This window comes from Trichosurus vulpecula, chromosome 1, assembly GCF_011100635.1.
Source record: "Trichosurus vulpecula isolate mTriVul1 chromosome 1, mTriVul1.pri, whole genome shotgun sequence".
Classification (NCBI taxonomy): domain Eukaryota; kingdom Metazoa; phylum Chordata; class Mammalia; order Diprotodontia; family Phalangeridae; genus Trichosurus; species Trichosurus vulpecula.
In genome coordinates, this window is record NC_050573.1 from 57171845 (window position 1) to 57199411 (window position 27567).

The 27567-nt window shown below is 48.6% G+C and overlaps 1 protein-coding gene across 8 annotated transcripts in view; it reads right to left on the reverse strand.

Moving 5' to 3' along the window:
• Window positions 1–9199, reverse strand: part of TCF3 (transcription factor 3) — a 100684-nt gene extending 91485 nt beyond the window's left edge. For 6 of the 8 annotated variants that reach the window (XM_036752523.1, XM_036752483.1, XM_036752508.1 and 3 more), the window contains exons 1-2: window positions 9094–9199; window positions 5472–5591 (exon numbers count right to left, since the gene is read on the reverse strand). In XM_036752523.1, the coding sequence (XP_036608418.1) occupies window positions 5472–5543 (72 nt within the window). In that variant the 5' untranslated portion in view covers window positions 5544–5591; window positions 9094–9199. The remainder of the gene's footprint in view (window positions 1–5471; window positions 5592–9093) is intronic. The other 2 variants (XM_036752515.1, XM_036752475.1) reach the window with 1 other exon arrangement.
• Window positions 9200–27567: the final 18368 nt, after the last annotated feature.

Genomic DNA, 27567 nt, shown 5'->3' on the forward strand with positions numbered 1-27567 from the left:
CTCTCTCTCTCTCTCTCTCTCTCTCATACACATACACACACACACACACACACACCAAAAAACAACCCCTCCACTTCCCTCCCAACAGCCTTCCCCCGCTCTGCTCTAAGGGGTAGGAAGGGAAGAGGAAAGGGAGGGCAGTGGGTGCCATCTCTCCCTCTGCCTGTCTGTCCTCAAAACTGTACTCTGCTTCTCTATATTTACCTCCCAAATTTTCACATCATAACATAACTAGAAATTGGGTTCAGCAGAAAAAACCCTAACCTGGGGAGTTAGGAACTCTGCCTTCTAAGGCTCAGTTTTGTCACTAATAAGAACAGGTACCATATCATTCCCATTTTAAAAATGAGAAGAATAAAGATCAGAGAGGTGAAGCGATTTGCCTAGAGTCACACAGGAAGTATCAGAAGCCAAGTTCCTTATCCTAAGTTAAGGTGTGTAAAGCACTTTACATAAATTATCTCATGCAATCATCACAACAATACTGATGAGAGATAGGTTCCAATTTCTGTGTAGCTGAAGACAATCATCTTGCCTTTCTGACTCAGTTTTCCCATCTGCAAAATGAGACGGTTGCACTGAGTGGCTTCTATGGTTCTTCTCCCTTCTAACTTTGAACATCCTGTATTCTATGGTCCCTTCTGGCTCTGACAAATAGATAAGGCTATACTTTTTAACTCACAGGACCAAGGACAAGGAATAAGTTATTTGACTGGCCTGACCCAATAGGCAGAGGGGTTTATTAATCCCGGGCCTCATCAGACTCGACTGTTGCTGAGAACTGGGCAAAAGAAGCAGGCCAGTGTTTGGGGTCCCTGGGCACCCTGGTAGGGCTCCAAGCCTGTGATCTCAGCCACCCATGCCTGTTATGGGCTGATGCCCTGGGACATTTCAGTTTGACAAAACAACTCTGAAAAGAAACCCAAATTACTGAAGCACAGAAAAAAAAATAAAAAACGGCCTTAAAAATACCACTCGCCTTTCCGGAGGCCAAGTGGAGCTGGCTCTCCTTGCAGGCCTTTTTTCTGAGAAGAGGAGAGTGTTATATGGATTTTTTTTTAATGTTTCAGGTCAAACTGGATTTAATCTGGGAAATGAGCAAAGAGCCCTGGATTCTATTCCTAACTCTGCCACTGCCTTATTGGGTGACCTTGGTCAAGTTGCTTCCATGCTCTATCCTTACCCAGATATCAGTTTTTTTTCTCTATAAAATAGAGATTTTAAAAAAGTAATGATTAAGCATCAGTCATGTGTAGAGATCTGTGCTGAGATCCAAAATAAGGAAGATATGACCCAAGCCTTCAAGGTTCCTATAGAAGCAATGAGACGCAGTGGAGATAACCCAGAACAAAAACAAGCCAAAAAAAAACCCAAGCATGTTCCACTAGATGGTCCAATAATACTGACAGTTAAACCTCTGCAAAGAGTTTGGCGTTCATCCTCCACTAGCCCTTCCCAACCACCTGGGAGGCAGGTTCTCCAGGTACCACCTTTCTGACATGGCAGCGAATGAATCCAGCACTGGGCCTGGAGTCAGGAAGACCTGAATTCAAATGCAGACTTAGAAACCTACTAGCTGTGTGACCCTGGGGCCAGTGACTTTCACTTCTGACAGGCTCAGTTTCCTGATCTTTAAAAGGGGGATAGTAACAGCACGTAGCTCCCAGGGGTGTTGGGAGGCTGCAATGGGATAATCCTTACAGTGATTTGCAAGCCTTTAAGTGCTACATCAATGCTGGCTGGTAGCAGTAGCATTTGAGATGAGGAGCCAGGGGTTTTGGCCGGGGTCAAAGTCTTCCTTTTTTTTTTTCCCCAAGGGGGGAAGGCAGGGCAATTGGGGTTAAGTGACTTGCCTAAGGTCACAGCTGGTTAAGTGTCAAGTGTCTGAGTCCAGATCTGAACTCGGGTCCTCCCCACTCCAGGGTCAGTGCTCTATTCGCTGCGCCACCTAGCTGCCCCGTAAAGAGTCTTCCTGACTCCCACTCTCTATGTCATGTTATGTGCAATGTCCATTCCTGGGATACTGGCTCCTGATCTCTGGTCTGCAATAGATTCACTGTACATCCTAGGACAAGTCTTACCTGGATTCACTTTTCTCATCTGTAAAATGGGATGAACAAGGCTCCCCCCACGTGGGGGGCTCTCCAGGATCCATCAAGATATCTCACGGGATGGGATATGTTTGTTTTGAAAGCTCTAAAGCCCTCCTTGTTATACATTTGTATTTTTACTCATCCCTCCCATCAGATCAGGCTTCCTATTGCCTTCGGGCTCTAACAGGAAATTCTCCATTTGCCTTTTAAAGTCCTCCAGAACCTGGCCCCTGGCCACCTTTTCTAACTTTTTTTTAACACCTTCATCTATAGAGTATCCATTCTTCCATCCAATGACACCAGCCTCCTGGCTGGTCTTTACACAAGACACACCATCCCTCGACTCTGGGCATCAACCCTTGCTGTCCCCCGTGCCTAGAACACCTTTTATCTTTTCCTTCCAGCCTCTCTCCGAGTCTCAGCACATCTCCCCTTCCGCAAGAAGCCTTTCCTGATCCCCCTCCATGCTACTGCCTACCCCTCTATCACCTCTAATTTATTCTGTCTGTATCCTATTTGTCTACAACTGGCTGCATTGTCTCTGCCATCAGACTGGGAGCTCCTTGAAGACAGAGGCTGTCTCTTGCCTTGCTTTGTATCCCCAGGGTGTCACACAGTGCCTGGCACACAGCAGGTGCTTAATAAATGCTATTTGGTGGGCTGGCAGAAATAGTACCAAACAGGGGATTATTCTCTGATCCTTTACCAGCAGCTGCCACTGGGAAGTCTTTTGAGCGGCAGCTCACTGCAGTGAGTAAAAAACCGACAGGACCTGGAGTCAAGAAGCTTCGAATTCAGATCTTCCCTCACTCCTTCTGTGCAGACTGAAGGGGGGACCAGTTTGGAGAACATGGTTCAGGAGAGTTCCTGGACCCAGGAACAACAGTGGTGGCCAACGTTTATATAGCCTTCAAAAGTGTACAAAGGATTTTATGTTTATTTTTTCATTTGAGTCTCCCATCTACCCTAGGAAGCAGTGGTGGTGGTGGGATCTCATCGTTTTCAGTTGTGCCTGAATCTTCATGATCCCATTTAGGGTTTTCTTGGCAAAGATACTGGAGAGGTTTACCATTTCCTTTTCCAGCTCATTTTACAGGTGAGAAAACTGAGGCAAACAGGGTCAAGTGACTTGCCCAAGGTCACACAGTCAGCAGGTATCTGAGGCCAGATTTGGACTTAAGAAGATGAGTCTTCCTAACTCTAGATCCAGCACTCTGTCCACTAGATAGGTGTCACCTAGCTGCCCCTGGGAGCTGGTGCTATTGTCATCTCCAATCTACAGATTAGGAAACTGAGGCAAACAGGCAAAGTGATTTGTCTAGGGTTACACCACTAGTTAAATGTCTGAGGCCAAATACAACCTCATGTATTTGATGCCAGATCCAGTGCTCTGTCTACCTTGACCTCTTGGCTCAAAGCCATCTGAGCAGCCAATGTAGGACTTGAATCCTGATCTTTGGACTCCAGTGACTTTCCCATGGCACCACCATTGCTTTTGTTATAGATGGGGAAACTGAGGCTAAGATCAATGGGTTTGCCTCCATCATCAGCTAATAACTGTTGAAATAATTGTTACTAATAAGAATGCCTATCTATGTAGTTTGCCCTTTTTTTCTTTTAGGTTTTTGGAGGCAGTCAGGGTTAAATAGCTTGGCCAGGGTCATAAAGCTAGTAAGTATCTGCGGCCAGATTTGAACTCAGGTCCTCCTGACTCCAGGGCCAGTGATCTATCCACTGTGCCACCTGACTGCCCCCTTATCTATGTGGTTTAGGCTTCCAAAATGCTTCTTACCATAATTTATTATTCGAACCTCTCAACAACCCTGTGAATTAGGGTTTACTGTCCTCCATTTTATAGATGGGTAAACTGAGGTTCAGGTAGGACAAGTTATCTGCCCATGTTCACAAAAGCCAAGATCTCCCAGGTCTCTACCTCCTGTGCCAGGCTGATCCTGCCAGGTGGTGGGCCAGCCAGGATGCTGGAAGAGATGAATGGAACGGGCCAAGATGTTAGAAGACCCAGGGGAAAGGGGCTGGGAATGGCACTAAGTACAGCTAGAAGCCAAGCCACAGGTCACCAGTCTAACGCCCACCTCATCTTTCTTTCAACCAGGCTAGCCTCCTTGCAGATTCTACTCAGTCAATAAACACTGATCAAGCACCTACTGTGTGCCAGACATTGTACTCAGTGCTGGGGATACAAAGAAAGGTAAAAGACAGGCCCTGCCCTCAAGGGGTTCCCAGTCTAAGAGATGACAACAGGCAAACAACTCTGTACCAGTCAGATGTACAAAGGTATATTGGAAATAAGCCACAGAGGTTAGACGATGAATTAAGAGAGCCTGAGAACAGCTTCATGCAGAAGGCATTATCTTTCTGAAATAGCGGCCTCTGTCTAGCTGTCCCCCGTGTCCCCATAATTCAAGGCAGTGATCTAGAGAAAAGAACCCTGGAGTTGGGGAAACTGGGGAAAGAGACACATGTTTTGAGCCCAGTTCTGCCACTATTTTGCCAGAATGACCTTGGTCAAATCACTTCCCTTCCTCTATGTCTCAATTTCCCCAAAACTAAGGTTCTTAACCTGGGGTCCATAAACTTAAAAAAATTTTTTGATAACCTGTATTTCAATAGAATTGGTTTTCTTTGTAATCCTAGGTATTTTATTTTTTGCATTTGAAAACTTTGTTGAGAAGGGGTCCATCCATAGGCTTCCCAAGGGGTGCAGAACCCCAAATCTAGAAGATCTCTCTAAGCTCCATATCTGAGGACCCTTTCTCTTCCAGAACACATACTCATCTACCTATGTCCTAAGATTAACAGTGACTGGAGGAATCCGACAAGGTCCTTTCTTTGGGGGTGGGATGTGAATTTCTTGAATAAACAGCTTTCCTTCTTGAACCCTTAAGTGAATGAAGTCTGCAGAAGGGAGGAAGCCCTCAGGAGTGTCCTCGGAGAAGAGCGAACAGAGGCACTTGACTATATTTGGCTTGCAGGGAACAGGGCGCGAAATGGCACCAAAAATAGTGGGTGTTGTGTTTTGTTCAGAGCCCAAGACAATCAAGCTGACCCCCAAGAGAAGTTGACTTTTCACTCCCTGTGTCTTCCCTTCCCCTGCCCCCGCCCCCAGAGGTAGGGGACTGGTGGAGGCCATGCCAACTTGCTCTCCTTCCTTCCTTCTCCCCAAAGAGGGACTGGGGTCGAGAGGAAGAATTGGGAGCCTGCTTCTACCTCTGAGAGGTGAAAAGGGGCAGGGAGCAGGGAGGGCCTCAGGGCCTTCTCTTCCACAGATCCAGGGCAGAGGCCTGAGAAGTTGGGGGAGGGGAGGGACAGGACAATCAGGTCCTCGGGCCCTTTAAACAGCCCCCAAAGACTGCTTACCATGCTGAAGTCTAGTAAGTCACTGAGTTCTTTGTCTGTCCCGACTGTAGCCATCCTTTGCTGCTGATTCATACTCCCACAGACTCAACAGCGGCAACAGCTCCGGAGGGCCTGGAGACACTGTGGGGGATGGGAGGGGGAGGGATGGAGTAGATATACACATGTCCGGTGGGGAAGAGATGGGGGGGGGCGGGAGAGAGGTGAACAAACGAAAGGAAAAGAAGGCAAGATAGAGTAGTGAGGAGAGAAACAGACAGAGGGGAGGGCCAAAGGGAGAGAGAATGACATGCACAGAGACAGAGATGAGAATCAAGGCCACACACAAGGAGGGGGGAGGATGGGAGAACAACACACACAGAATGGAAGAGACAGAAGAGGAGGGAGACATACCCGAAGAGAGAGTAGGAAAGACATAGAACCCCAGAGAAGGGGGAGAGACAGAGAAAAGAGGAAGGGAGAAGAGACCCAGAGAGAAGAGACACACACCCAAAGATAAGAAGGGAGAGAGAAAACCACCGAGAAGGGAGGAAGAGACAGATCCAGAGGGAAAGGGGGGGGATGGACCCATAGAGAAAGAGGGGGGAGACAGAGAGAAAAGGGCAGGGGGAATACAGCCCCATCGAGAAGGGTGAAGAAGAGGGACCCATAGAGAAAAGGGGGAGACCCACAGAGGAGAGACAGAGACTCACAGATAACGGGAGGGGGAGCAATACAGATCCAGAGGTGGTGTGGTGAGTGTGTGTGTGGGGGGGGGCGGGGTTAGAGAGACAAAAATCCAACGAGAAGGGGGAGAGACACAGACCCACCAAGAAGGGGAAAGAGACACAAGAGGAAAGATACAGACCCACAGAGAAGGAGAGAGATTCGCAGATAATGAGGTGGGGGAGCAATACAGATCCAGAGGTAGTGGGGGGGGGGGGCCAGGAGAGGTTAGAGAGACAAAAATCCACCGAGAACGGTTAGACACACAGACCCATCAAGGTGAAAGAAACACAAAAAAAAGATAGATACAGCCCAATGAGAAGTGGGGGGATGAGGAGGGGGGAACCAACAGAGGGGGAAGGGAGGGAAAGAGAGAGCAGAAAGCTTTTAATGAAGAAGGCTGAACTCCGGAGGGTGGGGGCGTTGACAGATGAATGTTTTGTAAACGCTAAAACCCTGGCAAATCCTTCCCATCTCAAAGGGGCCCCTGGCCGGCTGGGGGCCAGTGCACATGGTGCCCCGGGCGCTGAACAAGTTCCCCATTCAGGTTCACACTCGGATGTTTGTTTTGGGGGCTGCCAGCCTCCCAGCTCTGCTGGGGGTGGGGGGGGGGGAGAGACGACCAACCAATGAGGAAAGAAGGAGAGGAAGGAAAAATATGGGCCACTCGACATCCAGGGTGGAGGGCCAGTTATCGCCTTTGGGGGATCTTAAAGGGCCAGCCGGGCCCTTCCCCCTCTTAAAGGGCCAGCCCATCAGGCACTGAACAATGCAGGGACACCCAACCACCACTAAATTAATTCTCCAAACTCTCAGGAGCAGAGAGATCCAACTATAAATATAAGAGCTGTAGGTATGGGCTTTCTTTCCGGAAATGGGAAGCGGAATTATTGGGAGGGGGGAGAGAGGACAACTAAGGCTGCTTCCCACTTCAGGATCCCTCCGGCCAAAGCTGGGGTAGGGGTGGGGGGGAACCAGGACGTGCACTGGGCAACTCTCTTTGCACCCATAGCCTGGGCTCAAAAATGGGGGGTGGGGTAGAAATTGAAAATTCTCCCCCTTCTCGGAGCGGCCCCCAGCGCCAGATGTCAAGACGAATTTCAATGAAGTGCACAACACACAAGCGCGCGCACGCACGCACACACCCCGAAAAAAAAGTTAAAAAAAAATCAAACGAGTAAAACTCGGCTCCTCCCCCCCCTTCGGGGGGGAGGGGAAAGGGTACACGAGGATTTCAAGTGGGTCTAGAGCAGCACCTAGCATACAGCCGGCGCTTAATAAATATTTGTTGAGTTGAATATGCTCCTCCCCAAGAAAACAACAAAAGCCAATAAAGGCTTTTTATTTAAGGTAACTTGGGAAATAATTGCTCCCCTTCCTCGCCAGGCAGTCCTCGACTCTCCCCAAGGGTCCCCGGGGGCGGATACCCGCTCAAAAACAAGAAAGGGAGGGAGAAGGGGGTTGCGTGTGGGGTGGGGGCGGAGAAGGGGGGCGTGGTGTGGGGGAGAACTATCCACCTGACTCAGGCTGAGGGGAAAAAAAAAGGGGGGAGGACCATTGCCCCTAAACAAGACCCCCCCTCCCCGGAAAAAAAAGGTCACCAGAGATGTATTTTTAATTTAACACCCCGCCCCAGGCGCGAAATGTAAAGGAGAAACTGACCTTTTCCACTTAGTCCAGAAAAAGTCCTAACTTCATGAATGAGGATAATAACTTTTCTCTCCCCAACCCCCTCTCAAAAGCTAACTTGGAGTAGCTGAAGGGAAAGGGGGGGGGTCCGGGGTGGGTGAAAAAGAACAAGTGAAATCGATGAGCTCAGACAGCCGCTGCCAGTCTCTTTCCTCCTCCCGCCCCCCCCACCCCGACCGCGGCCAAGGCACGGGGAGCCCGGGCGGTGGGGATCCCTTTGAAGCCCACGGAGCGGCCGGGGCGTGTTATGCCTCAATCTGAAATCATTCACAGCAGTTTTGCCGCCGCATGCCAGCGGAGAAAGCCTTTCCCCGAGTTAACGCGGAGCAGATGTTCCACCGTACCCCTCCCCACCCCCGTAGCCCCCTCCCTCCTCACCCCCCCCCCAACATGTACTTCAACCTGAGACACCAGTTAGGAGAGGCACCTTCTTGCCTTCAGACAAAAGGGCTTCCCCACCCCACCCCCCTCCCCCGGCCTGTTCCCAAACTCAGGGCCGGGGCCTGCAAATGCCAGCTCTTAGATTACGCCTCCCCCCCCCCCCCGCCCCACTTACACACTCACTCCACCAGGGGCAGGCCCCGCTTAGGGGCTCTGAGTGAAGGGGAGAAGGGTGGGGGAGAAAGAACATGAGCCCCAGCTAAGCCAACCAAACTTTGAAGAACAGACCAAGTTGGAGCGTCCCGTCCGGTCCCGTCTCCCCCCCACCCCATCCCAGTCGCTAAAGTTCAGCAAACTATGCACATTTGGGGATGCAAGAAGGCCATGGGGTAAAGGGGGCTGGGGATCGGTCTTTCAAAGTGCCTCGTACTCTTTCCCTCCACACCTTTAAAAAAGGGGGGGGGGGGTAGACCCAGCCTCTCCCTCCGGGCCCTTTAAACTTGACTAACAGAACAATGAGTCCCCTCCAGCTGCCGCCTCCACCCCTCCCCCCAACCAGTGCCCCAAAGCTAGTCCCCAGGAAGCCACGGGGGCCAAACAGCAAGACTGGCCCAGGGAAGCGGGGAGCGTTCTGCCCCACAAGCCCCCCCCACCTCCCCAAAGCACTGTGCGTCCCCCAAACTTCCTCCCCTGGAAAGAGAACTGAGCCCAACTTTGTCACGGCTTCGGCCTGGGGTGCCTACACAAAGCCCTTGGGAGGGGGGCGAGCAAGTCCCCAGAGCCGTGCGGGGCACCCCCACCCCACCTCCAGCCAGTTACCCCCCCACCCCAGCCGGCGCAGGCTGTTTACCTTCTCTGTAAGAAATCTCATCCGGCGGGCGGGAAGCTGCGAGCCAGGGTCGCGAGGGTTGGGGGCATGAAACAGCAGCGGAGACGGCGGCGGCGGCGGCAGCGGCGTCCCCCCAACACCGCCCGCCCGCCCGGTCCTGCACCAGCCCGGCTCCGCGGGCCCGAAGGCGGCGTGGACAAAAGCGGTGGGGTCTGGCCGGGCGGGCTTCCCCGAGCCCCCCGCCGCCGCACCGCGGCCCCGCGGGCGGCTGCTTCCCGACGACTCGCGCGTGGGCGCCTCGTCCCTTTCTCTGTCCCCCTTCCCCCCCAGCCCCTCGGCCGCCCCCTTGCTCCGTAGCTCGCGGGCGCCTTGGGCCCCGCGAGGCAGCGGCGCGCGGGACTCCCCGGCCGCGTTCCAAGTGCCGCTACAATGTATCCACCCTGGCCGCCGCCGCTACCGCCGGCGCGCGCTCACATCCGAGCCCTCCGGAACCCCGGGGCTCCGCTACAATTGTAACCACTTCATCTTCCTGCGGCAGGAGACATGTTCCAACCCTTCCCCCCCCCCACCCCCCAGCCGCCCCCACCTCCACCTCTCCCTCCCAGTCTCCGTCCCCTCCCCCTTCCACATTGTCACCGCTCCGCCTAGGATCCCCCCGCTCCTCCCACCCCCTTCGTATCCTTCCGCCGTCGCTGTCCAGCGGCCCGCGAGCGGGCAGGCGGGCTGCAGTGAGACCGGGCTCCGGGGTAGATGGCCCCAGGGCCCTTGGAGGGCGCGAACTCCGAGCCTGGTACGAGCGCTTTCCCCATGCTAGTAGGGGAAAGGAGGGGGAATTATGCAAAAGCAATGAGAATTCCCATTCCTATGAATAAAAAAAAACAACAAACAAACCCACAAGTGATATTTAGAAGACACCCTACCCCTCTCTTTTGGGCTTCTTTAAAAACTCCTTGTGTCTGTTATTCGGCAGGTTCCCTGGCCCTCTGTTTCTGAACCCGTTCCTGCCATGAGCTCCCTGGAGGGGTGAGAGGGGGAAGAGGGTATCGAGATGATGACCAGGAAGGACCAGAGAGCCTATGTGGGGCCCAGGAGGGGGAAAGGAGAGCGAGGCCGGGGCGGGGGTGGGGGTGGGGGGGGGCAGTGCGGGAAGTGGACTATGTTTCTTAGCGGAGGAGCACGTGTGGGTCTAGATTTAGCAAGAGGGAGGGAGAGAGGAAGAAGGAGGCATGACGACACAGGGAGGACCAGGAGATGGAATGATAAGCCCGCAGGGCATCATCCAACGAGAGGGTGCGTCGGCAATGATTGACAGGTCAATTGGCTAGTCCTTTGCAGGGTCCCGCCTCCTTCCCTCTTTTCTCCCTCCTTTTCTCCCCTCCCCTCTTCTCTCCTCCCCTCCCTCGGCCCGGCCCGTCCGGGCTCCGCCCTCCTTGCTCAGCTCAGCGCCCACTGTGGAGGCCGGACTTTCTGAAGCGAGAGGCCGCGAGAAGCGGTTAGGGGGTGGGTTAGTGGATTGGGTTTTTTTTTTTGTTGTTTGTTTCTGCTTTTGGGTTCTCGTCTCCCTCCCGCTCCCCGTCTCCAGAGCCGCGCTGCTTTACGTGGGTCTGGGCTTTGCTCGAGGGCGGGCCTGGGGCTCATTTGCAAAGTGTCCCTGGAGGGAAGGGGAGCCATTTGCCTGGGGAGAGGGGGGTGTGCAGACTGGGCCAGGAGGAAAGGGATGGACCTCAGAGAACCAATTTACACTTTTCTATTTGTCTCTCTGGAGACTCACTAAGCCCTGGGAGGGATCTAGAGCCATTGGACAGAGGAGTAGACGAGGCCCAGGGAGGGCCGGAGGTCACAGGTCACTGAGAGAGTGAGTGACCGAGTCAGAAGAAGGACTCAGGTGTCCTGCCCTCCACTCCAAGGCTTCTTCCAGGGCATTACCTCTCCCTGTGTGATCCTGTAACCCTGGCTCAGTTTGTTAATTGAATTTTGTCTGAATCTAAAGTGAGGATTGGCCTCCTGTGGAGTTGCCGGGATCGTGGAATTAGAACTTCAGAGAAGGAAAAATAATCAGGCACATTTCTTTTGTACTTTTAGGTTTACAAAGTGTTTTCCGAAGCAACCAGCTGGGATTAAGGTGTGCGGGTTGGCCCCATTTTGAAAGAACCTTAGGATATAAAATATTGATCTGGATGAAATCTTAGCACAGGGCTCGGCACATAGGTTGTGGTCATTGAATGAATTACTGAACATTAAAAATAGAACGTCAGAACTGGGAGAGACATTGTAGCATAAAACGTCAGTGCAAGAAGGGACCTTAGAACTTAAAGCAGGGACCGTTAGAGCTGGAAGAGACTTTTAACAAAGAACATAGAAATATCAAAGCTGAAAAGTACCTGATGCATCATCTATCTGACCTCCTCATTTTAAAGATGTGGAAACTGAGGACCAGAGAAGGAAAAGAACTTGCCCAAGGTCACACTACAAGTTAGTGACCCTTCTGACCTCACTAGTGTTATCAAGATGAGATGATATAATGCATAAGGTTCTTCACATCTCTGACATTCTCTGTACTGACATTAAGCACCCCTCTAGCTTTGACAATCTAAGAGCCCTCCCAGCTCTGACATTCTGTGTTCTAAGTGCCCTCCCAGCTCTGACATTCTGTGTTCTAAGTGCCCTCTCAGTTCTGACATTCTGTATTCTAAGTGCCCTCTCAGCTCTGACCTCCTGTTCTAAAGCCCCTCCCAGCTCTGACAAACTGGGTTCTAAGGGCCCTCCCATCTCTGACATTCTAGGCTCTAATGGCCCTCCCAGCTCTAACATCCTGTTTTCTAAGAGCCTGTTCTGTCATCCTGTGCTCTAAGGGCCTTCCCAGCTCTGACCTCCTATTCCAAAGCCCCTCCCAGCTCTGCCATTCTGTGTTCTAAGGCTCCTCCTAGCTCTGCCATTCTGTGTTCTAAGGCCACCCCCCCCCCCCAGCTTTGATCTTCTATGCACTATGTTCTAATATTCTCTTAGTCTATATGAACCGATTTTGTAAGTCACAAAGTCCTTGAAATGTCTGGAGAAATCAGGAAGCTCTTTAGGAAGCATTTACTTTAGGTTAATAGCCTCTGGTGAACTTTCCTGAGAACATAGTCAGAGTTGAGAGTGGAATAGGGATGGAGGGGTTGCAATCTCTGTCAGTGACAGGAACTCTGGTATCTATAAGATTGTGGATCTGTTTGCATATTTGAATATAAAATTCTAAATGAATGTAATTTATTATTATCATCATTATTAGCCTCCTCCTACCTCTGGGAACTGAGAAGTTTAATAGTTTGTCTCTGGGGACTCTACTGGAGATGCTAAGAAAAATAAATTTTATGTCAGCAACTAATGCCCTACTGGAGAGGAAAAAAACAACCACAAAGTAGATTTGGCTGTCTATTTGCTTTGAATCAACAACCAGACCTTTGGGTGCTAGGGATGTGTTTTCCTTTTTAGACAAAGATGACACCCCTGCAACCCCAGCATTGCAGAGGTGGCAGCAGTGGGAGCTCAAATCCCAGCTGTCTCACGAGCACACAGGGTGACCTTGGTCCAGTTCCCTTCCCCTCCCTTTCAGTTTTTTCTTCTCTAAAATTCAATTCCATTCAGTAGATATTTATTTAATATATGTACTATGTAGTGCAGTGGATAGAACATTGGCCCTGGAATGAGGAAGACTCATCTTCATGAGTTCAGATCCAGCTTGGGCACCCTGGGGAAGTCGCTTAACCCTGTTTGCCTCAGTTTCCTCATCTGTAAAATGAGCTGGAGAAGGAGATGGCAAACCATGCTGGTATATTTGCCAAGGAAACCCCAAAATGGGGTCACAGAGAGTCAGACACAACCCAATAACAACAACAAAAATGTGTGGAGCCCTGTGGTAGATGCTGTTGCTATGGATATGAAGTTGAAAAAAGGAAAGAGTCCTCACCCTCAAGGAGCTTATACTCCGCCAAAGTGGGGGTTGGGGGATGGAAGGAGAATGTAACAGGTACACAGATATGATAGGAGGGAACCTGAATGGGGGAGAGGATACTAGCAATAGAAGGGTATGAGAAGCAGGGTGAGCAGCAAGGCTTCACAAAGAGTTTTCGTTGTTGTTCAGTTGTGTCTTACTCTTCATGACTCCGTTTGCAGTTTTCTTGGCAAAGATACCAGAGTGGTTTGCCATTTCTTTCTCCAACTCATTTTACAGACGAGGAAACGGAGGCAAACTGGGTTAAGTGACTTGTCCAGGGTCAGACAGCTAGTAAGTGTCTAAGGCCACATTTGAACTCGAGTTAGAGGCATCCTGACTCCACCTCTGGCACTCTCCCCACTGTGGCTCCACCTAGCTGCCCCATGAAGGTAGTAGGTAGCATCTAAGTTTAGACTGAATAATCTCTAACATGCCTTCCAGTTCTGAAATGCTGTGATACAATGTCCCTCAACCAGTAGGCCATAGGCTCAGAACTGTGTCCCTGACAGTGTGGGTGGGCTGCTCCCAAGCCATCTATAGTCTAAGCTAGTGGTCCTTCACTTTATGTTAATATATACAACGTTCCATGTCCCAACACCAGGCCTTTGCAATGCCTGGAATACTCTCCTTCCTTGTGTCCAACTCTTGACTTCACTGGCTTCCTTAAGGACTCTGGTCAAATTTCACCTTCTGCAGGGGAAGCCTTTCCTAGTCATCTTCTTCCCCCTGCCCAGGGACTTTAGTCTTCGCCTTCCATATTACCTTCATATACTTGCTACATATGTAACACTTCTATTACCCTGGCCCCCCACTGCCTGTGTGCCAAGTAGGTTACATTTTACTTTTCCCCAGGGTTCTCCGGTACCCATAAAGTGATTGGGCTGGTGTATCTAGGCTCTGTGCAAATGGCTCTAGCCTCCACTGATAGTCCTTCAATTGCAGGGGGACATAGGAGCTTTTACGTGGGAATATTTACTTCAAAAGGTATAATCACAAATATACAAATTTACTCCTCCGACACATAGGAGATATAATCTCCCCTCCTCCTTTGTACTCCCTTAGTCTCTGGGGAGGGCAAGAGAAGTAGGTTCATAGCTTAGCTTAGCACAGTCCCAGATCCAAAACCAAAACCCTCTTGGGGTTTGTGTCCCAGCTACCCTGACTTCTCAAGACCTCCGCATTGGGTTAGCTGGCTGTCCCCACTCCACCTGAAGTCTTGGCTCCAAGATCTTCATGGCTCAAACTCATGGGGATCCCATGGGGATCACCTCTGGCACTTGAAATCGAGGGGAATAAACAACATAGAGCCTGAAACAAACATCTCCCAGGCCCATTTCTCAGAGCTGGGTAAAAGAGAGGGAGAAGGGGAAGGAAATCCTTCCTCTTTCACCAGTTCAGTTCATGGCATCCCAGCTGTCAATGAACTGGCATCTTCACTCTCTGCCTGTACATAAACTGGGATCTTCATCCTCTGGATGAAGCTTTTTAGAGAAGGCTAACAGAACACAGCAGAAAGAGGGTCAAAAACAGAACAGTGAGCAAAAGGTAATTGGGCTCAGTCTCAGCAGTTTAAAAGATGAAGGCAGGCAGGCATTTAGGGTTAGCACACTCCTGGTAGGGGATGAAGAGCCCTCCATGCCTGGGAGGCAATCTGGACATGCTCCACAGGTCTCTCCATTCCCAGACCAGCCCCAATGACACATCTCTAAAACATACCTGATTATTCACCTTTAGAATGGAAGTTCCTCAAGGGCAGGGTCTGGGTAAGTGTTCTTTTGGCCTTTGTATACCATCCACTTAATTAGTCCGGTGTCCAGCCCCAATAAGACTGATTGAGGAGGTCAGTTTCAGGGTTTATCAGTCTGGGCCTCATTGGGGTTCAATCTGTGACAGGGTTGCAAACTGCTCTGAAGCCAAGGCTCAGAGCCTCAGATCCCCGACCACCACTATCCCTGATCATTATTCCATGGGGGACTGTGTGTGTGTGTGTGTGTGTGTGTGTGTGTGTGTGTGAGAGAGAGAGAGAGAGAGAGAGAGAGAGAGAGAGAGACGGGGAGAGAGGGGGAGAGAGAGAGAGAGAGGGAGAGAGAGAGACCATATCTTTGGAGCAGCTGATGACCTTCTGGCACTACCCTAAGGTCAGACCCTGTCCTCCTCTCAATTCACCCCATGCTTCAGCTCCTTGGGTCCTAGGTACTGAGCTTCATTTGGCTGCTGGCTACATGGGGGGGTGGAGAGGGATGGCCGTCATAGCTGCTTCCCTCTTGTAAAAGGGAGGAAGCTCCTTCCTTTTATACCCTTCTTCCACTTCCCATGTAATAAGATCCCCTGAGCATGAGCTCAGTTTTTCCAGTGCTGACCTAGGGCCCCCAAGCCTTCCCTGAGCCCACTGCTACCTCTCTACCCCACCCTAAATCCCCACAAGGGAAATGAGATGGATTCCACTTTGGGAGGATAGGCAATGAGTCCAGAGATCTGTTTGCTGTTCTTAGGCTAGGCTCATCACCTAGTCTGAGCCCTTTGTTCTGGAAACCTCAGACTAAAGAAAGGAATGGTTTGCCCAAGGAGGTCACACAAAGAGTTAATGGTAGAGTTGGGATTAGAAACCAGATCTCCCTGTGAGAGGGAGGGCTCTTCCACCTGTACCAAACTGTATCTCTCCCTACATTTCTCTGCTTGTCTATGCCACTCTGCTTTGTTGTTGTTCACTTTCGTTCAACTCTTCATGATCCCATTTGGGGTTTTCTTGGCAAAGACACTAGAGTGCTTTATTCTTTCCTGACAGATGAGGAAACTGAGGCAAACAAGGTTAAGTGACTTGCCCAGGGTCACACAGGTAATAAGTGTCTGAGGCCAGATTTGAACTCAGGAAAATGAGTCTTCCTGACCCACTGCGCCACCTATCTCCCCCTATCTATCTCTGCCTAAACCACAATGTGTCTCTCTATAGCAGGCAGTCTCTGTCTAGAGCAAGCTGTCTCTCCTTACATGATGTATTGGGGATCCTTGAAGAGTCTGGGCTTTGTTTCCTTTGATTAATTCAGTGTCTTTGATTGAGTCTTACTAGGTGCTAAACCCCAGGCCCAAACCTCTATCTATTGGGTGCTAAGCCTATGTGGGTGTGAATTGGTAACTGAGGTGGGGCTAATGAAGGGAGGTGCTAACACCAGAGCCAATCAAGGAGCCTAAGTGCTGGTCACTCAGATGATGTTTGATGATGTCTGAAACTGTATAAAAAGAGACAGAGCTATTTGCTCAGGGCTCTCACTCTTGGTGGTGTGCTGATGTGGAGACTCCAGGCAGCTGTAGTTAAGAGCCCTTCAGCTTGTAGACTGGATGTTGGGACTTTTTTAAACGCTGGTAACCATGAATTGGAATTTGAATCAGACAAGGTCTGTCTGTTGATGTTTGTAATTTGTTTGCATTTGCTCTGAAGTTCAGGGTGCTGGCTTTCCCCCCTGAACTAAGTGAATGATATTTGTATACTGGATTAAAGTAAGATTGTTAACCCCTTAATGTTGCTTTCCTTAGTAAAACAGATCTAAAGAACCTGGGCTTACAGAGTTCTGTGAGCTGGTTGTCGTTGGTTTTACACTCCCACAACAGCTGCTAGCCAGATTGTTGAAACACATGACACTGGCTTTGTCAAGCATACTGCCTTTATCCACACACCACACTACCCCTGCCTATACCATAATGTCCTTTTCTGGCATTTTGTCTCTGTCTATACCATTCTGTCTCCCTCTACCACTCTACTTCTGCCTATATGGTTCTACCTTTGTCTGAACCACAGTGTCTAGCTATCCCATCCTGCCTTTGTCTACCACACTGCCTCCATCCATTCAGACTGTCCATACATTTCACTCTCTGTCTATACCATAGTCCCTGACTATACCAGTGGTGTCAAACTCAGAAAGGAAATCACTTATACATACATAAGGATCCCTGCAGGTGGCATATTGACTTTATAAAATGTTATAAAATGTAATGTTATCCATTTCATTGTATTTTTGCTTATTTTGCTAAATATTGCCTAATTACATTTTGATCTAAGGGCTTATGTTTGACACCTCTGTGGTCAGTATGTTATTCTGCCTGTCTATACCACAATCGGGGCAGCTAGGTGGTCAATGGATCAAGTACAAATCCTGTTTGCCTCAGTTTCCTCATCTGTAAAAGGAGCTAGAGAAGGAAATGGCAAACCACTCCAGCATCTTTGCCAAGAAAACCCCAAATGGGGTGACAAAGAGTCAGACATGACTGAAACAATTGAACAACACACCATAGCTTGTCTATACCACCACCATACCATGCCTTTCTGTCTATATTGCACTCTCTCCCTTTATCTTCACCATGCTGCTTAAATCATGTATGGTGTCTACACCATACTGTTTCCTCAGATGCTTGTAGTAACAGGAGGGATAAGGGCGATACTTAACTCAAAGCAATGAATGGTGGCAGTCCAAACAGTCGTGAGACAGAGAGGCTTCTGTTTCCCTCCAAGGATCTACTAGGTTGGCATCCCACCTCTTTGGGAGCTTGTTGTAGGAATATGAGGGGGTAGGGAGTGATGGGAGCTCTGTTCTTGCTTAGCTGAGTTAGCTTGGGCCTATTCCTCTCTGGGCCTCCACTCCCCCATCGGTAAAATGAAGCCATTGTGTGGGGAGATCTCTATGATCCTGTGACTACCATGAACTATTTAGGAGGCTATATCAGGGGCCTTTTCTAATTCAGGGAAAAGATCCAGAGGTCAGAGGCCCATGACTGCAGGTGCCTCCCTCTGCCCCTTGGCTGGAACCCAGAATGGACCCTAACATGGCAGCCAACAAAATGAGAAAAGTGACCCCTTCCTAGGATCTAGGCAGATACCATGAAGGCAATGGGACCCCAGAAAGTATGATGACAGGGAAAGAGCCCTGAGTTTGAAGTCAAACCCCGTCTCTGCTAGTTAGTCACATTTCTTCTGTGGGTCTCAGTTTCCCTATCTGTAAAATGGACTATGTCTCGAAGGTTCTTTCCAATTCTAAAGTCACATGATCTGAGTTTGTGTTCTCTCCAACCCATACATACACCACTTATTCATTTGGTGGCTTCACCCAATTGACTTCACTCTTCCAAGCTTCAATTTCTTCCACATGCAAAATGAGGAATTTGGATTACATATCTCTGAGGTCTCTTGGGAGCTCTAATGTCCTATGCTTTGACAACTCCATCACTTCCACATCTCAGGCTCTCTGGGTAGTCTCTTCCCTCAATACCACAGGGGATATACCTTTAGATGGTTATTCAGTATAGCAGAATTGGGGTCTCCCTTCTGCTCAGTCTGGTCATCTTCTCGTGACCATGGGTCTAAACTCAATTTTTCCTTCCCGGTGCCTTCCCCTTCTCCCAGCCTCCTCTCTCTTTACTCCAGGGAGCCTCAGAAACATAAAATCAGTAGCAGGGCTAGACTGGAATGAATTTACAGGGAGCCAGGGTAGAGAGAAAGAAAGCAGAGAAGGAAAGTCCAGGAACAGAATATAACAGGAGGAGAGGAAAGAGAGAGAAAGTGCAAAATCACTTCGGGAAATAGGTGCCTGGAGGAAGACTTCTGACAGAAGGTTTGCTTAAAGTTATTGTTTTGCCTGGGGGGGTATGTGAAGAGAGATAGGGTGGTGGGTGGGAGTGGGTGGGAGCTGAGCTCCTCCAAGGGAAATCAGAATTCCCTTCTGGACCTGGAGGAACTAGGCTTTCCCAAATGTGTGACCCTGATAGACAAGTCACCTCTCACTTCTGAGCCCAGTCAGTTTCCTCTCCTCTCAAATGAGGGAGTTGGATGAGAGAATAGCTAAGGTCTTCCAGCTCTGACTCTTGGTTTTAAAGCTACCCCCAACTCTGACATTCTATGATCTCTATTCTAGGTTCCTTTCTAGTCTCAAAATACTCTTTGCCCTAAGGACCCACCTAGCTCTGACACTTTGTGTTCTAAGGCTCCTCCCAGCTATGATATTCTGTGTTCTAAACCCCCTTACCTCTGACATTCTATGTTCTAAGGACCCTTCCAGCTCTTACCTTCTGGGTTCTAGGGACCCTCCTAGCTCTGACATCCTGTGTTCTAAGGATCCTCCCAGCTCTGACATTCTGTGTTCTAAGGGCCCTCCCAGCTCTGACACTCTGTGTTCTAAGGGCCCTCCCAGCTCTGACACTCTGTGTTCTAAGGGCCCTCCCAGCTCTGACACTCTGTGTTCTAAGGACCCTCCCAGCTCTGACATTCTGTGTTCTAAGGACCCACTCAGCTCTGACATTCTGTGCTCTAAGGATCTTCCCAACTATGATATTCGGTTTTCTAAGGACCCTCTCGGCTCCAACATTCTGTATTCTATATTAGAAGGTTCTTTCCAGCTCTGACATTCTGTGATTCAGAAATACAAAGCCAGCCTGATTAACAATTCATTCTTCCTCCCTCCCCAGCACCAGCCTCCGATTCAAGACTAGCCTGAGCTCTCCTCCTTGCTCATGGCAATTTCTCTCGTCTGAGTCATGTGCTCTCAACCAGAAGACCATAACCAGGCCCCAAGAGCCAGTAACACTGGATTTAGAGTTCAAGGGCTGTGATTTGTAATTGAGTGCCTCAATGGCCCTCAGTTTACCCATCTGCTTCTTCCCTATACTTGTTTTCCAAGAAAAAGAAGAATCAAGTTGTAAAAGGAGATGCATATGTGCGTGTGTGTGCATGTGTGTGCGTGCGTGTGTATGTGTGTGTGTGAGAGAGAGAGAGAGAGACAGACAGAGACAGACAGAGAGAAAGAGGGATTAGACCACTTTAAGGTCCCTTCCAACTAGATATCCCTCTAAATATCAATGAAATCTCCTCTAGTCTTTAGGTAAACAGTGTCAATGCCCACCCTGGGAAACAGCATGCTCAAGGCCCAGAGGCTCTCAGTCTCTGGACCTCCAGACAGTCTCTTCTGACCGACCAGCAGTTGGTTAGGGCAATAGTCACTTTAATAGCTTAAACCTTAAAACTTTGAGGTTTACAAGGTGTTTTCATCACAGATGAGGAAACCAAGAGAAAAGAAATTAAATGACCTGCCACACAAGTCAGAAAGTTTCAAAGGCAGGATTTGAACCCAGATTACTTGGCTCCAGGGTTGTCCTCCTAATTTCTGGAGCCATGGGATTTGGCTCCTTGCTATGGGCTCAGCACTGCTAAGGACTCTGCAGTAGGGCGAGTCAAGCTCCCTTGTGTGCCTCATACTCTGAGGACTTCTGGAGTTGGAGAGATCCAGTTTTCTGCCTGTGGGCCAGTAGTCACAGGAATCTCTGGGTGGTAGTAGAGGGATCCTTGCATAGGAACCTGGAGAGTACACAGGGCTTTTGGCTCACCTCTACCAATCGTGTTCTGTGTGTCACTGGACATTCTTTCCCTCTCTGTTCCTCTGAGAACATCGGACTAACTGAACTCTCATTCTGGGACTTCATTGGAGGGCATGCCCACAGACTTAGGGATAATGGGTTTTCTCCCCCCCAGATGTTCCAGGCGTTCACGATCCAACAGGTTTCATATCTGCTTTCCTCAGAGTGGTTGAAGGACCCTAATGCATGAGGGACCACAGCTTAGCCCTAAAGTATGTCTGAGAGCATGGCCATCAAGCTGATGCTCTGTGTAAAGTTGGGGCAGGGGGGTGGGTGGGTAAGCCTGCTCCTATCACCTTTCTTTTTCCTTACCCTCCTTCTCTCCTCCTTTCTCTTTGTCCCTCCTCCTCCCTCCTCCCTAGTCATCTTCCTCATCCTCTTCCATTCTTCCTCCTCTTTTTCTCTTCTCCCATCATCTTCTTTTTATTTCTTCCTTCTTCTCTTCCTTCTACTTTTCCTTCCCTCCTTCCTTTCACTTTCTCTTCTTTTTCCTCTCATATTTTCCTTTTAATTTTTCATTTCCTTTCTTTCCCTGTCCCTCTTCTTTCCCTTATCTTCTTCATTCCCCTTCCTTTCTTTTTTCGCAACTCCACCTCCTTTCCTCTCCTCCCTCTTATTCCTTCTCCCCATACTTGCTTTCCAAGAAAAAGAGGAATCAAGTTGTAAAAGGAGGTGTGTGTGTGTGTGTGTGTGTGTGTGTATGTGTGCGTGTGAGAGAGAGACAGAAAGAAAAAAGAAAGAAAGAGAAGGAGGAGGAGAAGACAAGAAGAATGAAGAGGAGGAAGGGAAAGAAGGAGGGAGAGAGGGGCAGAGATAGAGACAGACAGACAGAGACAGAGACACAGGAGGGAGGGAAGGAGGGAGGGATGGAAAGGTTCATCCATAGCTGTTCTTTCTGTTACCTCCATTTTGCTTCTTTGACTTGCTGCCTCACATAGTGGCTCCTCAGACGTGCTGGTGGTCTCTTCTGATTTCTGTGTTCTGTGTTCTAAACTTCGTGTTCTATATTCCTCTCCTCAGCTGTGCTGTCCTCTCCTTCTCTGCTGGGTCCATGCTTTGTGTCCTGTGTCCATGGATTTCATGCTCCATTTTCTGAGTTCAATGTGTTGTTCCATATTCCATTGTCCATGGTTTTTCCTTCTGTATTTCATCTTCAGTGTTTGTTCTAAACTTTGTGTTCTGTATTTCCTTCTTCAGCATTCTGTGTTCCATGTTTCCTACTGGGTCCAAGGATTCCATTGCCCATTTTTTTTTAGTGTTCCATATGCTGTGCTCCATATTCTGTTGATCTAGGTTCCCTATTCATGTCTCTATATTCTATATTCAGTGTTCTATATCCCCCTCCTTAGCGTTCTGTGCTCCATGTTCCATACTGGGACATGTTTCATGTTTTATGACCTTGGATTCCACGTTCCACTGTATGTGTATGTGTGTGTGTGTTCCATGCCCTGTATCCTGTATTCCAGGTACATTGTTCTTTTCTGTGTTCCTTCATCAGTGTGCTCTGCATTCTTTGTGATATGTCCTGTAGATACACAGGGTTCTGTCTTCCATTTCTGGAACACGGGAAAACTCCTGGTGGGAGATAGATTCTGGAAGCTAACTAGTTCTAGGTGTAGTCTGACCAACACTGCTGGATATGGAGTCCAAAAGAACCTTGGTTCTAATCTGGGCTCTGCTAATTCCCACTGAAAGGCAACATGGTGTAGAGGAATTATAGGATGAGAGATAGAACTGAAAGGGACCTTGAAGGCCATCTATCCAACTTTCTCATTTTACAAATGGAGACATGGAGGCCCAGAGAAGAAAAGGGACTTGCTCAGGGTCATATAGCTAGTAAACAGTAGATCTGGGACTTGTGTCCGGACACCTCTGACTCCAAATTCATTTATCTTCTGCCACTGCTTAACAAAGTTCCTGCCCTTATGGCTGATCTGAGAATTAGTCAGAAGCACAGAATTCAAACCTCAGCTCCACCCTTGTGAAGTGTGTGACTCTGGGGAAGTCAATTCCTTGCACTGAACCTCAGTTTTCTCATCTGTAAAATGGATAAATAATACCTAAAAGGTTTTGGTGAGGAAAGCTTTTTGTAAACCTTAGCCATGGATATGAGAATGATTGTTACTGGTATAATTCACCCAGGCTTTGGTAAGAGCTCTAAGAGCAATGGAACTGGTCATCCTCCTCTACTCAGATAGGGAGATATGAGGGGTCCTTCTTGCTGGCTCCCACAGTGAAGGGAGGGGTGGACTGCTTGATGGAACCAGGCTGGGAGGAATCTCTTGCTACCTTTCAAACAGATGTTCTGCCAAGTTCACAAAGCACAGAGAGGGGGAGGTGACTTATTTGGGTCCTCACAGCCCTGAGTGGCTTCCTCTGGGACTGCCCCCCCCCACCTTCTCTGCCCTTTTCTTCGCACCAAGCCAAGCCAAGCACCATCCAGGTCTAATGCCTCTTCCCAGGCCCAAAGGCATGGGTATGCCTACCTAGCCCAGCCCAGAGACTGTGACAATCTAAATGCAATCACTCTTTGGAGAGTCACATCCATCCTTTAGGGGCTGGGGGCTGGGGACCATGTCAGATGACCAAATGTAACTGCTAGGCAGCTGGGCACCAGAAGAACCTTGGGGACTCTACTCACCCATGCCATGTCAAAGGACTGAGCCTTGCACACAACGAGCTGGTGGGGTTAAGCCAACTGGGACCAACATGAAGATTACTCTTTTAAACCAACAGGCAAGTACAGGTATTCCAGCAGTAGGGATGGGGGAAGGGAAGGGAATAAGCATTTCTGAAGCCCCTATTATATGCCAGGCACTGCGTTAAGCACTCTGGAAATACTGGATCTCATCTGATCCTCACAACAACCTTGTGTGGTAGGTGCTGTTATTTTCTGCATTTTATAGATGAGGAAACTGAGGCAAACAGAGGTTAAGTGATGGACTGCAAAGAACCATCCACTCTCTCTTGCCAGCTCTTCTAGTATTAGATCAGTACAGGGCTTATGTCAGGGATCAGTGTGGGGTCTTGGCTGAGTCTAAGGTCATTGCCCAAGTCCAAGGTCAGCCCTAACCTGGTTTTTCCAGGATGCAGACCCAGAGTCCAAATGGCTGGGAGAGGTGATTGGTGATGATGTAAGGTAGGTGACTAAGAACCACATGCGGCTCCATGTCCCCTTGCCTCACTTTTGGGGACATAGCCCAGGTCCCTGGCCTGCTGATTGACAGAGTCATCCCTGTACACAAAGGGCATACAGCCCTATTCCTGGAGCCCAGTTTCTGTAAACACAGTGTGATTATTGCTGTCTGTTTCTGTTATTGTTATTTGTAGAATTAATTACTCTGATGGCCTGGATGAAGCTGAGGTTGCTATGGGTGTTAGTTTTGGCTGTCCTCAGCCTGCTTCCCACACTTCTTTGAGCTCCCACTGTATGTGGGCTGTACCAGGTGACCTATGATTCCACAGTTCCTTGGGCATGGCCTCCAAGGGCTGGGCTGCCTGGGATTGGTGGCCTTGGGCCAGCTATGCCTTTGTTTTTTCTTTTCCCTCCGCTTCTCCCAAGCCCTACTTCCTTCTCTGAGAAGGCGTCCTTGACTGTGCACAGCAAGCTTTCTTCATCTTCACAATATCATTTGGGTGTTTAATTGGGTACCTGAACCTTAACCTACTTTTCCCTGTCTGAGAAGTTTGTCATGAAAGGTAGCCTCATATATTATTACACATTGGTACACATGATTCCCTTCTCCTATTTTATGGTCCAGTCTCACTGGCCTTTTTACCGCTCTTCCAAATACAGGAAGTTCCACCTTCTTCCTCTGTACCTTTCTATCAGTTGTCCTCTATACATAGAATGTCCTCCCTCTTTATCTCTTCCTATTACTAGAATTTATTTCCTTCAAGATTCAGCTCATAGGCCACCTTCTGCTTCAAGCCTTTCCTTGTTCCCCTGGATGCTAGTGCCTTCCCCACCAGAATCACCTTCTGTCTATCTGTCTATCTATATCTATCTATCTATCTGTCTATCTATCTATCTATCTATCTATCCATCTATCATCTAGCTATCCATCCATATCATTCATCTACCTACCTATTATTTATCTACCTACTCATCCCTCCATCCATCCATCTACTCACCTACCTATTATCTATCTTTCTAGTATCTACATTTGCGTGTCATTCCCACCCCCCACACCCCAATAGAAAGTATACTCCTTGAAGGCAGTGACTGTTTCTGTTTTGTCCCTAGAACATAGTAGATGTTTACTGATTGCTTGTTGAGTAATTGACTGAGTCTAGTAGAAAAGATAGGAGATGTAGGTTTTAACCCAGGTTCCTTCGCTAAAGTGCTGCATGATCATGAGCAAGTCTCTGCCCTTCTCTGGGCCTGTTTCCTCATCTCTACAAGGAAAGCTGGAAGCTCTCAGAGGACAGGGACTGGTTTGGTGGTTGTTATTGTTTGACTTTTCACCCAGTCAGTGCACAATGCCTCACATATGGTAGGCACTTAATATTTGGTTTTGGATTGGATTGCAGGGGTTGGAAGAGATGATCTGTGATTGCCTTTTCTTTTCTTCCCCGTCTCTTCCTTTTTTAAATTTTGGTCCCATCTTGGGACTAAGGCAATACAGATTAGCAGCCAGGCCCAGGGTCCTCAGGTCTTGGGGAGCTGCATGGGGATAAGAAACTCTTTCATCAGCAGGCAGCTAATATGACTTGGAAGTAGGATTTGAACCCAGGTCTTTCTTTCTGCCTCTAAGGCTGACCTTCTATCCACTGTACTACGATGCCTCGCTATTTACTAAAAATGCCTTTAGAGTAAACTGAGGTCTCATTGTGGGTGGGGGGAAGGATCAGGGCCTTCAATTGGAAGGAATCCAAGGTTATTATAATGTAGCAGTGTCAAACTCAAATAGAAGCAAGACTCCTTGGGCTGCATGTTGATTTAGAAAACCACAGATTAACATTAGCTACATTGTATTACATTTGTGTTTATTTAGTTAAATGTTCCCTGGTTCCATTTTAATCTGGGTCAGGCTGCTTTTGGCACCTTTGCTATAGTGGATTGCAAGGCAGAAGACATAGGTTCTTTCCAGTTGGACTTCTCCCCTAACCAGCTTTATATCCCTGGGCAAGTGTCTTCCCTCTTCTGAGCCTCAGCTTTGTTTATCTAAAATGGGCAGATTATGACTAGATGGAAGGCTCCTATCTCTCTCCCAGAGCAGTAATGACAGGAGGCTTCTGAAGGCCATAGAAATGGGACCTCTAAGTGCTCAGATGAATGGATAGAGGCTCCTAGTAATTAGTACTTTCCTTATCTGTCCCCTAAGCTATTGTTCCTAGGTTGCTTTAGGAAAGATCTTATGGGGGGTAGGGTGTGGGCAGCAGAGTAGCTGGAGTCAAAATTAGGGATGTTCCACTATAGATGACTGGAAGGCTGTAGAGGAACAGGAGGAAGGGAGGTCAGCATTTCTTGTTGCCTATAGCCTAAATATATGGCCCTGTGATGTTCATTCTTTCATCATATTTATCAGTCATCTATTTTAATTATAATGATAATAGCTAGCATTTGTATAGTATTTTACAGGCATCAACCTTATTTGATCCTGACAACGGTCCTGCAGGTTGGTGCTACCATTAGCTCCAACTGAAAGATGGAGAAACTGAGTCACAAGTTGGTCAGTATCTGGGGCAGATACTGATTGAATGAATGAATTAATGAACCCAGGTCTTCCTGGCTCCCAGTGCCCAACTCTGCTATTTAGCCATGTTGCCCTTTGCCATAAACTGTGGGATAGACAATGATACATAAGATATTGTGGTGTGATGGGAAGTACCCTAGTCTTTGGAGACTAAAGAGGTCTGAGTTTTAGCTCTGGCTCTGCCCTATGTGACCTGGGGCAAGGCCACATTCCTGAGCCTCAGTTTCTACAGCCTGTCAATGAAGGGGCCTGACTAGATGACATCTAAGGTTCCTTAGGTCTAAGGTCCCTTAGGCTTAAGGTCCTTAGGGCATTGGACTTGAAGTTAGAAAAATTCATCTTCCTGAGTTCAAAAATCTGTCCTCAGATATTCACTACCTGTGTGGCCCTGGGCAAGTCACTTAACCCCATTTGCCTCAGTTTCTTCATCTGTAAAATGAGCTGGAGAAGGGAATGGCAAACCGTTCCATTATCTCTGCCAAGAAAACCCCAAATGGCGTCAAGGCAAGTCAGGCACAACTGAAATGACTCACCAACAACAACAAAAGGTCTAACCTTTCAATGTTCTGTATCTTTAAGGATCCCTTCAGCTCCAAAACTCTCGAAAAAAGGGAGAGTCTTAGACTACTGCAGGTGGCAGTTATAGGGATGGTGTTTCAGTGTGTTCAAGACCCTGGCTCTGTTCTCAGGGTCCTGAATTTGGATACCTGGCAGGATTCTTCTGAAGATCAAGAAAGATAAAGGATACAAAGGGCGTTTCATACCTTAAAGCTGTAGATAAATGGTACTTCATTGGCACACAGGAGCATAGATTTAGAGCTGGAAGGAATCACAGGGCTTATCTAGACTGATCCCTCTCCTCTCATTGTACCTATGAGGAAATAGAGGCCCAGAGAGGCTAAGTGATTTGCCTAAGGTCACACAGCTCCTAAACAACCAAACCACGATTTAATCCTATGGCCTGTCATTCTCTAACCAGTACTCCTTCCTCTGCAGTTATGATTATTGGGAGGAAGCTTTGAACAGCTAGGGAGGCTGGGGGGATGGGGGAGGGTGCCCAGTGGCCCCTCTGGGAGATGAGCCAGGGCATATGTTGGAGAATGAAGATTTGTATTCAGTCACTGAATGAGTCACACATTCCAAGTTGAGGCTGCTGAAATGTTTCAGGGCTGACTTTGTGTTTCTCAGGCCAGCTGTGTGTGTGTGTGTGTGTGTGTGTGTGTGTGTGCGTGCGTGCGTGCGCGCGCGCGTGTGCGCATGTATGTGCACGCACATGCACATGCATGCCTGTGCATGCATGTGTATGTGATACATATGTGGGTGAGTATGTAGATGTGTATTTTCATTTGTATGGGTGGATATATGTGTGTTTTTTTCATATATATGTTGGTGCATTCGTGGGTGACCATATCTAAGAATGACACT